Source organism: Sylvia atricapilla, chromosome 3 (assembly GCF_009819655.1).
Source record: "Sylvia atricapilla isolate bSylAtr1 chromosome 3, bSylAtr1.pri, whole genome shotgun sequence".
Classification (NCBI taxonomy): Eukaryota; Metazoa; Chordata; class Aves; order Passeriformes; family Sylviidae; genus Sylvia; species Sylvia atricapilla.
The window spans coordinates 93,502,315-93,519,708 of record NC_089142.1 but is presented as its reverse complement, the minus strand read 5'-3'; the positions used below and the strand labels follow the sequence as shown (position 1 = coordinate 93,519,708).

General features: G+C 38.6%; 1 protein-coding gene across 20 annotated transcripts in view; it reads left to right on the top strand.

Moving 5' to 3' along the window:
* Positions 1 to 17,394, top strand: part of ESRRG (estrogen related receptor gamma) — a 392,895-nt gene that overhangs the window by 260,761 nt on the left and 114,740 nt on the right. For all 20 annotated transcript variants that reach the window (XM_066316190.1, XM_066316200.1, XM_066316193.1 and 17 more), the window contains one exon: positions 8,777 to 9,192. In XM_066316190.1, coding sequence (XP_066172287.1) covers positions 8,777 to 9,192 — 416 coding nt within the window. The remainder of the gene's footprint in view (positions 1 to 8,776; positions 9,193 to 17,394) is intronic.

Here is a 17,394-nt window from a genome sequence, read left to right as displayed (position 1 = left end):
CTTCCTACTGGCAGTCAAATCAAATGTAGTAACAACTCAACGGCTCCCTGCTGCTTGCTGACAGCATGGTGTAACACACTGGGACAAACATTCACTTAAACACTGATTGCAGGAAAACGTCATTTCCCCGCTCCCCAAGTAGCTTTTTGTTGAGTGTGCGAGTGCACATGTATGTGTAGGGGGTATTTAAATCCATGGCATGTGGCTGGGAGGACAGCACACACTGGCAGCCAGCTGAGTGAGGGGGTGGGAGAAGGATCACTTGCTTTAGAAGTTTTAGTCCTGAGTCTTTTAAGACGCTCACTCTCTGATACTATTTCTGGTGTGTTCTCTCTAATCGGTTCTCCAATTTAACAGAGCCTGGCGTGCAAATTATAATTCTTCTGCTATAAATCTGCAGGAAATCGGTGAGGGAGCTGGGTGGGGAGACAGGTACACGGTGTGCACACACCTACACCTTGTCTTTCAGCCGTGGAACGAATTTGCTGCCAGAAATTGTGAAAAATCTCGTGATGCAAACTTTGACTCTCACTTGAGACTGAAGGCATTTTTTTGTCTTTTTACTTTTGGAAAGTGATGAATGACAGCTATGTCTCTGATCTATAGTACTGGCTTTCTGACTGGTGCAAGTAACTGCTTTTGCTGCTGTAATCATTTCAAAATAATCCCTCTGTAGAAAGCCTGTTATGTTCTTGAATGAATCTTTACTTACTTTTGTAGTTTGGTTTTTTTTGGTTTTTTGTTTGTTTGTTTTTTTTTTTTTTATCTGCGGAAGTAGCTGAATGTAGCATTTCATTTTCTTTTGCTCTTTCAGCTGATTTTCCTTAATGTAAAGCATCCTCACAATTAATAGCCAACTCCTTCACACTTTACTGTGTCCTCTGGGGGCTGGAGACATCAGGTGGATTCCACCTGATACCACTGAATTATAACCACAAGTACAATAATGCTCTGTAACAGTAAAACACTTCTTAACCAGAGTTTTTGCTTACAGCATGTGACATGAATTGTTACTCTGCATTTGGACTAATAAAATCTTACACTTCCTTATCGATTTACTGATTTACATATGGTCAGGCTTGGCCATCATTCTAATTGTCACGTGACAGCCTTTTTGATTGGAACATTTTGGGCATGGGAATTCCCCTGGTGTGAGTTGGTGCAGCTCTCAGCTCTTCTCTTGCTGCAGAGCTGGCTCTTTTCGGGAATGTTAAATACTCTAACAAAAAATTGCATATAAATATATATATGTATCTCTAACATTAGGCTAAAAGTCAATAAATGAGAGAAGGTAAGTCGAAGGTATTATAGTGGTAGGATTGTAGCTTCAAACAGCAGCCATGTTCTAGCTGTAAAAATGTCAAAGATAGAGGAGGAAAATGTTAGAGACACACTAAAAACTAAGTACGTATGTGAAGTATTCCCCAAGGTTTAAGTTGTATCAGGACCATAATATTCAGGACTGTAATCAAGACCAATAAATTACTTCTGTGTTAAACTTTGAGGCATTGTAGAATGATTTTGTTTTGATGTGCTATCTCTTTGTGTTGCTTTCTCTTCAATATTTGCATCTTTTTGTTTTAAAGTATTTGAAAACTAAATCATCAGGGCATACTTAAAAAGATACCTTTTCCTACTTAAAGACATGAGCTCCATATACATAGGCAAGTCTTTTCTGTAGGAAACTTTTTTTGGTGATGGCCTGCCTAGTAGCAGTGCATAACAGCTAATAAGATATTTTCTGCATGAAACACGTGCAAAAATTAAGGTCACTGGTGCCAATTTTTCATATATGCTTTTGTTTTTTTCCTGTCAGTTAAAGGGTTTGTTTGTTTGTTTGTGTCAGTGTGTTGCAGTGACATGTATTGGGTACAGTGGACAACTGTGCCACTAAGGGCTGGCACCTTTTCAGATGTCTGGTATTTTGGCTCAGAGGTGTGAGGTCTTTGAGTATTATTCCTCATTTTTGTTCCTGAAAGAGTACCTGATGTAAAGAATAATAATTTCTCAGTTTGAAAAGATTTAAATTACGTTGCCTCTAAGTGCTTCAGCTTTTAAATTTAGAAGAATTATGCTGTAGTCTGTCAAAACAGGATCTGTATGCTGCAGAGACTGTGCATGTCTAAGGATACATTTAATTAAACCAGCATTAGTGCATCTATACAGACTTATTAAAACACTTAGTTTGTCTCAATAATATTGATTAAATACCAGTAGTTTGTTTAATCTAAGTGTATTTTTGCTATTACTACATTACTTCCAAGTAATCAGGGTAATAGTCATCATCAGTGAAATATCACGTTAGTTATGAAGTAATGCCGTAAGAATTGATTTAGACTTGGCAGGAAAGGAGAGCTTTCTGTCATATAGTGCCTAAGCCTGATTTGGACTATTAGAATGAGAGTTTTATACATAATTTCTGTTCGTATAAACAGGGTGTGTTTTACAGGCTTATAGGTTATTCCGTACTCTGAGTATCCATTATATCAAGGAACACCTCAGACAGTTAATTATGCAAAACATCATGTAAGTAATTACACAGTATTATTATGCATTTAACAGTTTTATTGATTTGCCAGTTGCTCACTTACAGTATTTAGAGCTATAAACAAGAGATGCTCACCCTCAGTTGAAATAGATCCAAGGAAATGAGCTAAAGATAAATGACACTAGTATGCATTGTTGCATCAGATGTAATCCTTAAACGTAGGAGCTGTCAACAGTGATAATTTGCAACACATTGGAGTATCTCAGGATCATTTCATTCTTGTTAACAAAGTTTATCAACCAGGAAGCATGGGGAATCAACTTGAAATAGAACAGGAAGCAATAATGAATATTTATATATGGTGGGTGAGGAGGTTTAAATAATTCTCTTTCGTTTTGAAGGGTCTGTAGTAGTTGCAAGTCAGCCACTTGAAAATTTTGTTTTTTTAAAAGCAGCACAGAAAACAAAGGGCAGCATTTCAGATGAGGTGCAGATATGAAGAGTTAGAGATAATGGTTTGTTTGGCTTGTTTTGTTGAGCTAAAAATGAGCACACAGTAGTGCAGTCTTCCACTGCCTCGTGTGCAGGAAGTGCTTCAGCAGAGCTTGGGTAGACAGCATACGGAGCAATAGCAACTGTTGGGGAAGCTGGATCCTCTGTCAGCAGTCATCAGCTAACTCAGGCCACTGCTGGTAACAACATGATGGCTTCAAGCATTGCTCCTTCTCTTCCGGCTGCTACTGGCTTTGACAGCTGCTCTGGAAAGGAGTCACTGGCTTGCTCTGCTTTTCCTTATCAAGGTGAAGTGGGGAAGTTTCAAGAAAGCATAGAAAAATTGCAAAAAGTGATGAAACCCTCAGCATTTTTTAACTTCTCCACAACTGTTCTGTTTTGCACTGGGTGCTCCTCACTGTGTGGTTGTACATGTGTGTTGATTATTAAAGACCTTGAACCTAATAACAGTTTTGTTTGTGCATGCATAGGACAAGATTAGCAATACTTTGCAATTAATGATCTAATCCACTAGGTTAACCAAGCAGGCCTTACCATATTTCTTATTAAAAGAAGAAATCCTTTCTTTTCCTTCCTTCAACTAAGCCAGTGCACCTTAATGCAATGATGATATGTTAGACCCAGCAGTTGTCAAAGCATCGTATTACTGTGATGCCATAATGACACCCTGTCTCTGTAAAGTAGTCATGTTTTCTCAAATCACACGTTGCACCGTTGATTTCTGACATGACACTTCATTCAGTCACTTTCCTTTTCTTCAGTGTCTCCATTCTCTGACAATAGCAGCTGGTGCCCATTTTCCTACTAAGTGATTCACATTTTACCACTTTACTAGAGTGCAATTAGCTGAAGCAGAAAAAAAATGCTCAGTGTAAAGCAGCTCAGCTGAAATTGTTACTCAGCTCTTTAACAGGACCTGGTGAATGTCTTGAGGTGTTGTCGTGGGTGTTGGTGCGAGAAGCAACGTTTTGGTTTCTTTGCACACAAATGTTTTTTTCTCTGTTACAGTCAGGGAAACTGAGTATGAGAATTCACCGGAACATGCTGACTCTTTTTTGTCTACTCATTTTAGTATAGACCTGCAAAATGATGCTGAAAGTAAGCGCAGTATTTAGAAGGAAATGTGGTATTTATAATCAAAGCAGGGATCTGGCTTCCATTCCTGACTGCTGCAGACTTACTGTGTCACTTAGACAAAGAAGTTCTTTAATGCATTGGCTTTCACAGTTAAAGTCTAAGGATAGCAAGACGTTTTTGGTAGACATCCATGTGAGAGGAAGGTGTTGGAGGAAAATCAGATGGATGATACTGTTAGCATGAAAGTACATAGGCGTGCATAATAACACCTACCTTGCTGATGGTCCCGTGTAGTAGCTGTCATTACAAATGTCAACTGCTGGCAACCTATTCTGATATTTATGGAAATAGAGCAATGTTCTTCCCAGGAAAAAAAAATACTTTACGTGCAGGTAAAAGTGGACTTTAGTGTTGGTCTGCAATAAAAGTGGTCACTTTAATTATTGTAACTATTACTGCCACTGATAACACTAGCAGCTCTGAAATAGTAAATGATGCTGTAAGCAGAGCTTTTCCTTCTTGAAGAACAAACGTGAAATGTGTTCACAGATAATGAGGTATTGGCATGTTGTTTTGACCTCCTTTGGGTGCTGGTAATAAGGGAGATGGGGGAAAAGTAACTTTGTGAACCAGTTATATCTGTAGATGGAGTGTAAAGAACTTCCAGTAACTGGAATGACACTTTCTTTCTTAAGGCTATATACCGTAATCAGATGCAGTTAATTTTTGCATTCCACTTGTATATTGATACTGATTTAGCCAGTGTCAGCACTGTCAATATCATTAGTAATGTGGCAGGTAGATGGAAATATGAATGTGATTGCATTAATAAATTCTTAATATATTCAGCCTTTCATAAGCACATAGCATTACAATTTATCCGCTATTGTTTAAGACAGTTTTAAAGAAGAAGTTGCCTATTGCAGTGCCCTGTCATTGTATCTTTCTGCCAGCAGTTCCTTCAGATTTTTCATAAATGAAGAAGTTTTGAAATGAATTTAGTGTAGACATGAAGAGTTAATGTTGTATATTGCATATTAGCCGTGGCTTGCAGCACCCTATGTATTTTTTCTTGTATGTGGCCATGGAAATGCTTCTAGAGCCTGTTGTTGTTTTTCCTGAAGCTACTGAAAGGAAAGTTTATCTGAGATTTCCCACTTTTTAGAAAACTTACTTCAGCCCCACCACATATGGAGCTGCCATTTATTTGACTTAAAATCTAGCGAAGAAAAAAAAACAACCCCACCAAGACTTTAAAATAAATACTGTACGTTTTTATATGACACATGTTATTTCTATTCATAAACCTTAACTAAATTTAGATTTTTATTAATCCAATGTGACCTAAAAATTTTGCATTAACAGCACAATGTGGAATTGGGCTTATTCTCTTTGAATGCAGATAAAGCCATCATCTTGAAAATAGCTCTTTCTGACAAAAAGGTGTTCTTTTGAAATAAAGTCTTATTCACTACATTCCTCTTAGAGTTAATGTGAATTTTAGTGCCTCTAATTTTAGATTGAAGTGAGGTCTAGAATAAAACCCACTGGCTGACAATTGAATTTATAGATAGTTGTGAATATTTCAGGCTTGAATAATAGAGCTGTAGAATTTCAGACACAGAGAGGAAGAGAGAATTAAACTCCAACTGTAGTTTTACACTATAATGCAATGGTGTCTAGGAATTCTTCAGTGTAACGAGCTAAGTAGTAATTAGGAGGGAACTGAGGGAGGGATTTTACAGAGATCTAGCTTAGGCATTATTCCAAATGTTCAGCATGATAATTTGATGGTGGTCACACCTGCCATCCGTTTTAGATGGCTCTTGAATTACTTTTGTTCAGAAGTGGCGCAGTAAGGAAGGAGTGAAAGCCGTAGGTGTCTATTGCCCACCCACAGCCAGTAACCCAGCCTTGTCTCTGTTTCACCTTCTGGGGACTGAGCAAGTTTTTGTTCTCAGAGTCAGGCGCTGTTGTTTTCGCTTTTCCCTTGAATAGTTAATGCTTTAACCACGTTTATGCTTTGCCGGTGTGCCCCAGTCGGGTCTGTTCTGTTGAAGCTGGAGCCAAAAGCAGCTCTGTCTTGGTTAGAACCTGCTGCTTTAGAGGCATCAGCAGACTGGCTTTAGCATAGGCAGCCCTGGTGATCAGATTTTAACGCTTGTTAGAGCTGAGATGGTATTTTGGTTCTGACTGCTTGGAGTGGGAGATAACCACTTCTGTACTGGCCAAAACAACATGCAGTTGACCAGCTAATTAATTGTAAATGGTTTTTTTATCAGGAACGGGAAGGGTGACATTCAGGCTCATTTTTTGCACAAATCAGATTTAAAAAATCAGCAATGCAAGTTTCATACAAGGATGTGCCGTCAAGCTGGTTATGACAGACTATAGGCAGTGACTCCTAGTGCTGTATTTTGAGACTTTCAATGTGGAGTCTGGGCAGAAGGGAGGTGTAAAAAGAACCAAATACCTGTTTAGTCAGTAAAAGGATTTTAGTGTGTAGAAAAATAATATAAAAAATTAGTTGGTAAAGTGTGAAAGTTAATTGATAATTTTAGTCATAGCTGTATAAAATTCACTGTGAATGCAAGAGGAGAGAGAGACAGAGAGACACCATGTTTTAGTACCCTAATAACTTCTAACTCTAGTCTGAGATCGTAATGTATGTGAGAGCGGTCCAGTAATTATAAGGTAATAAGTGGAGTGGTGGTGTAAGTGCTCTAAATTAAAAGGAATTCGCAGGCCTGCTGTAAGTCAGTGCCGACCCGCTTTCTTTCAAACGTTGACTTGAGAAAAGTGCTTAGCCCAGAGTGCAAGTAGAAAGACAAGAGAGAGCTATCTATTAATTACAGCGCTCATTAACAGTGACGGCTACAAGGCAGCAGATGCAGAAGAAAAGGCACACGCTACTGCAGGCTGGCAAGGGGATTTCCCCCCCTCCAGTTCTTGAGGAAAGGACAACACAAGCAGGTGGTCCACTGTAATAAGATATTTTCACGGGTTTAACCTTCCCATTTCCTTGGTTTATTTGCTGACACCAGATAGCTTGCTCCTTCCACCTCCCGGAGTAAGCCCTGATTTTAAGTTTAGATGGTAACATTTCTGTACATCAATCTGGCTGTTTTCTAAATATACACAGTGGTTGTTTTTAATAGAATTTTACAGTAAAAATCACAAAAATTGAGAAGTCTAAATAAAATCCATGGGCACTGATTTTAGGGTGGTTCTCATCTTAAACACTTAGTCTTTAATGAAGGATCAGGCTTTGATCTCCATTGCCCCCACTGGAAAGGAAGCCAACTCTTTTGATTTTTGTCTTCTTTCCATTGGTGAATTTGATAACAGATATTAAAGTCGAAATTGATTAAAAAAATTTTATTCCTAAACAAAAAGAAGCGGAAAAATGAAGACAAGATCTCAAAAATTACTTCAGAAAATTACGTCAGTCTAATTGTCTGGACTTACATATTTCCTTTGAAAACACAAATCCACAGCTCCAGGTGGTCTTATGGGATAGTTGCTTTTCTGCAGTTAATGTTTCTAAAGAAATGTTCATACCTATCATCTGAACTTTGGCAGCTTCTGAGAGTACTGTCAGGAAGCTGCTGGATAGGCTGTTTGCTACTGTGGTCTCATAATCACAACTGGAGAAAACTAAGACACTGTCTGAATCAGAGCTTTCTAATTATTATTTTTGTCCTTTGTTCACCCCAAAATGTGTTTATAGTAAAAAACTTGGGGATGGAAATAGACTAAGATTTCTTCCCCAGTCCTCCCTGTAGAAAGCACTAATTTGTGGGATCAGATATTGTATGGTTTTATTTCAGATGCTGTGTTCTGAAACTGTGAGAATTGAGAAGACAAAAATCTCACTTTCTGAAAGACAAAACTTTTATATAAAATTTCCTCTAATACATTTTTTTAATCCAAGAATGGAACACATAAAATGTCAGATCCTATAGAGCTGTAGATATATGGGATAGTGGTGTAGTTATTACTGGTTAGTCTGAGGATAATGGCTAGAAAGTAATTGCAGCCACAGCTGATGAATCATTTCACTTAGATTTTGTGAAAATGGAGTTCAGCTGCAATTATTTGTTAGAGTACCCCGTTGATGTGCTACTTCGTTACTAAATAGCTGTATCTGTAATAAAGCAATATTAATGAAGGAAAAAAGAGATTGCAAGGGACCTGCTCTTCAGTTCTTGGATCAGATCAATAGATGATGGATACGTGTTTTAGTTAAGTGTCTTGACAAATATTAATTGCGGAGGAGAACATTTATGTGATCAAACTTGAAAAGATTTGTTTCCGATAATGGTGGAGTTTACAGACAGAAAGTATAGATGGAAAAAGGAAGACATTTAATAGCCAAGCCATCTGATAGGAATTTTAAAATGTTTTGACTTGCCTGATGACAAGTTCAGAATTTAGAGTTGATGTGAAGTTGACATGTAGCCTTAGAGGGCAGGTGGAGGGGACAACAGAAGGATTTGGTCTCTTTAAAGTTTTTGTTTACTGCCTGTCTGGAGCTTTGACAAAGCTCTGTCATGCCCTTATGCTGATTACCTTCATGTAGAACAAGAAGTATTGACTAATGAATGAGTGATGTGCAGTCCCTAACCCTTCCAGAGCAGCCTTAAAGAGCACTGTCTTTAATACACACATTCTTCTTTCTCTCTCTGCCCACTGCAGGCTTCTCTGCAGAATGTCAAGCAAAGATCGACACATTGATTCCAGCTGTTCGTCGTACATCAAGACGGAACCGTCGAGCCCCGCCTCCCTGACGGACAGCATCAACCACCACAGCCCCGGTGGCTCCTCCGACGCCAGCGGGAGCTACAGTTCCACCATGAATGGACATCAGAACGGGCTGGACTCGCCTCCCCTCTACCCCTCGGCCACGGGGCTGGGGGGCAACGGGCCGGTCAGGAAACGGTACGACGACTGCTCCAGCACCATCGCTGAAGACTCACAGACCAAGTGCGAATATATGCTGAACTCCATGCCCAAAAGACTGTGTTTGGTGTGCGGTGACATTGCATCAGGGTACCACTATGGAGTGGCCTCCTGCGAGGCCTGCAAGGCTTTCTTCAAGAGGACAATTCAAGGTTGGTTATTTCTTAAGCTTCCTTTCTTTTGCTCTGAGGGAAAATGCTCAGTTTTTGGCTGAAGCCTGTTAGGACTTCACATAGTGCCTTTCCGTTCTTCTTACTGCTTGGTCCTACAGATGTTGCTCGTAAGGAAGCCCCTTTGGGCTTCTGTGGGAGTTCTGTCTGTCATGTTTAGCCCAATGCCATGTTTATTTTGATTCCACAAAACAGAGGAACACTGGAGCTGATCAGTGGATGTTCAGATTCATTTTCTGTGAGTTTCTCTGGATTCCCATAAATGATTGTTGTGAAGAAATGGAGCATTTTCTGGAGGTTGTCATGGACGCCTCTTGCACACACCTTGTGACTGGCACACAGGGTCGTGCTTGTGTGTTGCTCCTAGAAACACAACACTACTATACTTAAATTGTTACAGAAATCCAGTTTCTGTTTGTTAAATAACCAGTGCATGTACAATTGGAACAAAAATGCAGTAGTGTAGTGCTTTGTGCACATCAGTGTATTGATAACTGGTCTTTCCACCACTATATACAGTGGCCTTAAATGTGTTTGTCAAATAACTGTAAGATCATGTTCTAAGGAGAGTAAGTTGGCAGCTTTTGGTCTCTGCTAAGTGTCTTTGTACTAATCTGCTCTTGATACCTATTACAAATATGCCACATATTTTGGCATAAATTAGTACAAATGGGAAAATTTGCATGACTGCTTCTTCTAGCTTCAGAACCTATGGAGACAAAATAACCTTCTACTTTGATTTAGATATCATCCTTTCAAGTAAAATTGAAGGTGCTTTATTTAAAGAACATGAGGCCAAGCTTGGCCTGTGCAGGAATATAGTGTCACATTAAATTAAACTCAGACTTCAGAGACTAAAATTAGGTTGCTAAGTCCAAATTTAAGCTCCTCAATAAAACCTACTTGATTTTCATACGTGTTGAGCACCTGAAATTCTCAGGAAAGGCAATGCAATCTGGTGATACACTTTTCTTTTTAAGACTGAACATAAAGTGAGTTTCAGTTTGTAATTTCACATAATCCCAAATTCAAAACATTGATCAAGATTGTTTAAGTATAGTGCTTCCATATTTATGTAAAATTAATAAGGAAAAGTAATGAATGGTAATTTGATTTATCTATTGCTGAGGCAGTGGCCATTTTATTCTTTTCTCTTCCATTTTGCTGCTGGGGAGATTTGGGCCTTTTAGCAGCACGAAGTACCCATTTTACGAGGGCCATACAGCCACTAAAAAGAAACATTAGACTTCTGTTGTTCTGATGGAGCTGAATGTTACACTGTTGGCAACCAGTAAACAAAGATCCGTAGTGGTGGCCTGGGTTTATGTGTAAAATGAGCACATATACAGAAACAGTATGCTCATTTCAAATCTCTGTTTTGGAAAAAGTAAAAAAAAAAAAAAAAAAAAAAAAAAAAATAAAGAAGAGGTAGGTGATTTCACTTGACCTACAAGAACATTTTCAGAAAAGCTCAAAACATGTTTCCACTGAAGCGATTTGTATTTTGTGGTTGCTAAACTTCAAGCACCAGTTTCAACTAATAACTCTGCTTTTATAATTGGTATTTAATTGCTGTGTAATAGCTGTCCTACAGGACTGAATTGATCCACGATTATTTTTGTTGCATTTTGAGGCCCCCCCCTCCTACAAAAAAATGCTACAGAAACAAAAACTGATTGAAGTGTTGACTTCTGGCAGTAATTGGTTACCTGCAATTTTACACCACACCACAGACAGCAACTTTCTGGGCATGGGAGCACAAGGCAGAGACGTCATTCTCCAGATTAGCAACCTGGACTTGGCCACGCAGCTCAAGTTAGAACTGGCAGCTGTGCAAAAAGTCTCAGTGCGGTTAGAGCACGAGCTGCATCAGCAGGTGACACTGCTGTGAAGACAAAAAAAATGCAGTAGGGCAAAACCAAGCATTGAAAAGAAAAGCCATAATCAAGAAACTAAGAATAGGAAGTATGTTACCCATCATAATGTCATGGCAGCATCTTCAGCAATGGTCCTGATTAAACTGGCACAGATACTGTGAGTTTTCAGGTACCATCCAAAATAATAGAAGCTATTTGATTTGGGTGAATCAAACCATGGCTTGTGGTAGGTGACAAAAAGTATGTGAGAAAAAGGTGCTTCCTTGTGATTTGAATGGGAAAATTCTACCTTTAGGCTTGCATGAAGAATAATTCCCCTGACGTTTTTTGTACTAATTGGTAGAATTTAGTTCCAGTGCTCTGGAGGTCATTACTTGCCTGCACCATTTCACTTCCTTGTTCATATCACATTCCTTCTCTCTCTCTCCTTGTTTGTAAAATGAGTTTGCTGCTGCATAACTGTAAATAAGAAAACAGGAAATCAGAAATAAATGCAACAGACTTTGAAATACAGAATAGAAAACCAGGCTGCCTGAAGAGTCAAATATTGGAACTGTACATATGTAGGGATAACTTATTTCAGCTCAAGGAATTGCTTATTTTAAATGCTAATAACTTCATTGTGATGGGTACTTTATTATGGATTCAATGAAAAAAACCATGACTTCCCAAACCTTTGTTGGTCATTCATCAGTTTACTAAATTAGCTCAGACTCGTAGATCCTCAGTGCTATTCCTGTTGAAATTGTGGGCACAACTGCCCTGACTGCAGGGAGAGGAAGGCTGAGCTGATAAAATCAGATTATGAAGCACATCCTGTGCTCATGTAAGGCCTGATGTCCTTTCCACCAAGTCAATGGGAGTCTTTCCATTCCAGAGGAGTCTCTTGAGGTCTCAGTAGGTGGAGGCCACAGGCAGCTGCTCAGAGAGCCAGCACAGTTATTTGTGCACCTCCAGTCCTCTCACACAAGACAGAGGCATCACAGCACACCTGGTAGATCCTACACAAGGCAAATATCGCTCTAAATGTAGAGTATACACCTGTTTTTGAGGGTAATGAAGATTATCATTGCCTTTCAGATTTAGCAATTTGGTCTAAAAAACATCCATTTCTGCCTCCTAGAATCAATTCTTGCTCATTTTCTTAAATGTTAAGAAATTGAATGAACCCTGCTTTGAAGTATGAGACGGGGTAATTTTGTCTTTTTAAAATATGTATTTTTATCACAGCCCAAAAATACATTTGCAGTTTTGGTAAAATGTGCATAATTGTGACAAAAATTAATAATATTATAAAAAATTAGAAACAAGCGATTTCCTGGCTAAAAAAAATGAAAAATAACAAACCCACCACCAAAAAAGAGCTCAATATACAAAATTGATGTCTTCTTAGGTCACAGTAGAATGCAGTTATGTTCTGCCCCTTTTGTGAGCTATAAGGTATGGAAGAACTGGATGTTCTCTCTGCTCAGCCTAGTACTCCCTCAGCTGCAGCTCTCAGTTTGCTTCTGGGATAATTTACATGGTGGCTGATTGCAAGTGTCTCACAGAAATACACACACAGCCAAATCTTCCTAAAATTGGCTTAACATCAGGGATAGTAGAAAATAGCAACATCTAAAAATAGTTACAGGTCCATTGATTTTTAGGGTCTCTTCACAGTTTTTGCTGTGCACTGTATTATCTTGAAAACTCCAAGCTTTCATTAAAAGAAAGAGAGGGAAAGAAAACAATTTTCAGTTTTCAGCTGCGTACAAAGTCTTGTGTTTGACACAGAGGTCTTGTACTTGCTAGATATTCTGTAGTGAATATTCAGTGTAAATATATTTCTCATAATTTTTATTTGGTCAGTTATCATAAGGACTAGTAAGTACACATTTTCATTAATAATATATAATTACTCAGTGCTCGTAACTTAAACATTTCAGCAGGTGGATTGAACTGGTATTCTTGCTTTCAGGAGAAGGCCAAGATGATAGGACTTAAAGGTTCAAAGACAGTTTATTGTCCTGTTTTATGTTAGCATTTATCTCTCTAAAATAATGGCACACATCTAGAAAACTTTCATTATCCCCCCTTTCAATTGTCCAGGCTATTGTCTTTGGTCTCTTTAACTAGCCTGAAAAGACAGTGTGTAAAGCCTGCACATTCTTCATAAGGTTTCTTGCAAAAGTCTCAGATCTTACTTATCATTTCCTTGGATACTGTTTGACTTTTTCCCCACAAAAGCTAAATATTTTGCATTCAGTAGTCTTTGTTCTTGAATTTTCATTTTGGGGTGGTTTTTATGTGTTTGTTTTTGAAAGAAAAATTGTTGTATGAACAGTAGTGAGGCATCAGTCTTCTGGGTATACACAAGGTGAATAAAGTCAGACCCTCACTGTCTCGTCATTTAAGAGCTTCATCCCTGAGGGTTGCTGCCTGTCCGTGTCTCCTAACACAAACAGGAAATACTCTGGCCTTGCAATGCTGTTGTCTTCTGCCATCTCATTTTATGCTGCTCAGCTGAGAGCCTTCAGCTCTGCAGTTCTGTAGGGATGTTCCTATTGTCTTCAAAGCCTGCCCAAACTGCTTTGTACTTAGTGCAGCTTTTTGGTTACTCAGAGTTGTTTTTAATCCCTCTAGTGTTCAGGTTTTTCAGTCCTCTTTACAGTGTTGACCCATTGTTGAGCAAGTTTGATCCGTAAATATACAAACACTTTACAGTAAATACATTTCTGTTTTTTAATCAGGAAGTTTTAATCAAGAAAGATAGAACTATCTACGTATGTTCAGATAAGGCAACATAGAGTTTGACATGAAATTGCACATGACTGAAGTGGCTTCTAAAGGCTATTTTGCATTTCTGAAAGCTGTCTCTGGTAATACATTTCTGAGGAGGAAATGAAAGCAAATTAAACAGGATTTTATGGCTTTTCAGCATCTTTGCCGATAGCTAGGATTATTGTTGTTTTATAGAAGGAAAAGGTGGAGGCTCACATCTTGGTACACTGGCCTGTGGACCTTGGCTCTGGTGCAAAGATGGCAGCCCTCCAGTGAGCCGAACACTAAATGTCACCTGAATCCATCATTACCTGATTAAATCATTCACCTTCCTTATGTAAGTGAAAGTCTGTGCATCAGCATTTCTTTCAAAGAATATTTTAAGGAAGCAGTGATAGATATCTTCTCTTTTCCCCAAGTTCTCTGTGCCTGTGGGCCAGCCAGACTAGCAAGCGAATATTTTTAATTTCTTCAAACACATCTTTTTATCCTGTCGTAATGTCACTGTGTAGCTATGGCAGCTAAACAAGATGAGACAATAAAATATAAACATGCTGAAATCTGAGAACCAGAGAGGAGTTAAAAGTATGTAGATTGTTCTGTCTTTGTTACTGTCTCTGCTTTCCATGCAACCTTGAAAATTGTACGAAGCATTTACATGATTTGGGAGTAAGAATGAGGGTCCCAATTGGTGCCTGGCTATTTTGAACCCATCAGAAGTAGTGCGAAACAGAAGTGATTTACAAATAGTGCTGGTACACTAATATGTATCAATGCCATTATAATGAGGTCTGGATCTCCTTTTGTTATAAACATCTGTGAAAGCCTCCTGCCCACTTACAAAGCCCTGTCTCGTTTGAAACCAGAGACATGTGAAGTTTCAGCTAGCAAGTGATTTATGTTAATGTTTGTATAACTTTTTAATGACCTTTTTTTCCTGGTGTGAAAATAATTCAGTTTGCAGCTTTACAGACTGAGATATTATGTGTGCTTATAAACAATGACAATCCTCCATGCTACTGTAGTAGAATGTATCGAAATTGACCTAGATAAAATATCAGTAGGGACCAAATGTAGATAGTTCAATCTTTCTGGCTTGAACAGCTCTTAAGTGACTACCAGGTAGCAGGGGATCAGTTCCCTCTGTGCCTTCAAAGCATTGATTCTCTTTTAAGGTGACCTAAATGCCCTTCTTTTCTTGTGAAGAGGTTGAGTCCAGGGGGATTCAAAGGTAGTTAGGCCCTTACAGATTCAGCACCCCCTAAGATCAGCCTGATACTGAAAATTACGGTGATTTTTTATAATGCTGAAAACCCATCTACCTAAAATTAGAGGCTGATACAAAACTGTCATGTAGTCAGACTAGCCAGCATCACCTTTGCATTTTTGCGTTAAATCACCATGTTGCTTTCTAAGAATTTAAAAAAAATGCAAATTCTAAAAATGTTTTAATTCAGTAATACAGTATACTGATTTCTTCAGAGCAATTCAGCATAGTGACTTCACTAAAAATATGCTTTTAAGCTGTTCATGTCCCTTTGTCAAAGACCATGTTTAAAAACCAGCTGCTCCTCCATAGTTACTTATTCTGACAGAAAAGGCAATATAAGCAAGAGGTGAAACGTAGTCCCTTCATACGTGGTCCTGTCACCTTGAAAAGATACTTGAGATATTTGGGAACCAAATTCTTAAATGTTCCGTAACTCTGTGTGTACAGTATTGTTTCTGAAGTCACCTGGGTGAAAAGCTCTGAGTACAGTCAACTTTAGACTTAATCATCTCCAGATGACTTGTAGCAGAATTCATAGGTCTATAATTCATAGAGCTTTCTTATAGTACCAGGTGGATCTGTCTGAGGATTTGTCAGCCAAAACTGGATTCAGTTTTGACCTCATTCTTGCCTGACTCCACTTCTGAAACCTCATCAGTGAGGGTAGTTTTACATGTGAAAATATTTATTCAAACTTAAATTCAGCTAACTTTTGACTGCAAAAGTAGGGAGCAGAGTCTAGAAGAACTGAAACTTTAACCTGAGAGAAAATATTTTTTCTTTCTCAGTTCAGCTTCATTAAGACCGTATAAACATCAAACAGATTTTTAAGTCTGGGACTTTTTCTCTCTGTCCTTCTTTTCAGTTAGCTTGTTACTGTTGATTTCCAAGAGCACCTACCTCATTCTCTGTTTCTTGGGAACTATTCTTTGCCGTTCTGGTTGGATTATCTATAAAGGTGTAACCTAACATAGTGAAATTCACTCTCTGTGTTAGCTTAGTTTCTCTTGTGTCTCTCTAAAAATTCTCTTTTTATTAAATCCTAGAAGACCTATGGCTGTAATCCTGGCTACTTTCCATTTTCGGAGTTTTCGTGCATAGCAATGTACAGAGAAGCAGGTGTATTCCTTTGGGTCTGTCTCCTGGGAAAAGTGAGCATGAGGGGGTACCTGGGGTAAACCTCACTGCAGGAAGACTTAAATCCAGTTAAGCAGCAGTCTCTATGAAGAATGAGAATGCTTAATTTTTGAGATACAAGCTTTTGAAAAAAGGTATTAGGTTACAGATTGTGAAAGAGAAACTTCGAGAGAAAAATGGAACATTATTGAACTGAAATGCAACTTCGTGGGCAGATCATAGCAGAAAATTATTAAATTGAAGGTATGTTGGTTCCTTTGGGTTTTTTCTTTTTTCTTGTGAACCTACATTCCCACACAATAAAAGTTCAGATTATGATATCTTCGATGTTGTTCCTGCTGTTTCAAGTGGCTCATGGCTATTCTTTCCAAACACATTTTCACCCTGCACTTAAGTCTTCCTCATAGCTTTTACTTGCCCAAAGATTTTCTGAGCATACTTCAATAGCTTGTAGCAATCCTTTTGCATCTTTGGTGTTATAATGCCTGCTGTTGCAGTATGAAAAGGGAAATAAAGCTTCTGCTAGAACTTGGTGCCTGCAGCTTCTATTTTTGTCAGTATTGCTGGAAGAGAGACCCCTGTTCCAGCCTGTTCCTAGAGCCATCTTCTCACCCTCCGTATCTGGGGGGTTCTGAAGTTGTGACTGTTGATGACAATAACTTCTACCAAGGCAGGAGGCCCAGTGCTTTCAGTGACCTCTTCTTTGCCATGGTTCTTGCTTCTCCTTTAATGCCACCATCAGTTCTGTGCAAGAAGTGGCCAAAACAGTTTTGAGAATCTTGGCTAAATCCATTCAGTTGCCTGACTTGTAAAGCCATTGACTAAGTCCCTGTACCACAAAAATTGTTCTCTCTTCACTCCTCCTTCAAGTAACATCCAAACCTCATCTGTGAGGTAAAAAGAAATGGTACCTTGGTCCACTTACCACTGAACTGTGTGTAAAGATGTGACTGTCTAAAGCATCTAAAATTGGAGAGCTGGGTATATGGCATAAGTTTTAGCAGCTCACCTGCTATCTCAGGATCAAATGGTATAATGTTTTCAGTGAATCAGTTACTCTTGATAAGCACAGTGTTTTAGAAGTATTTTCTCATCTTTTGACTGAGACAATAAAATTTAACAAATCAGTAGGAAAAG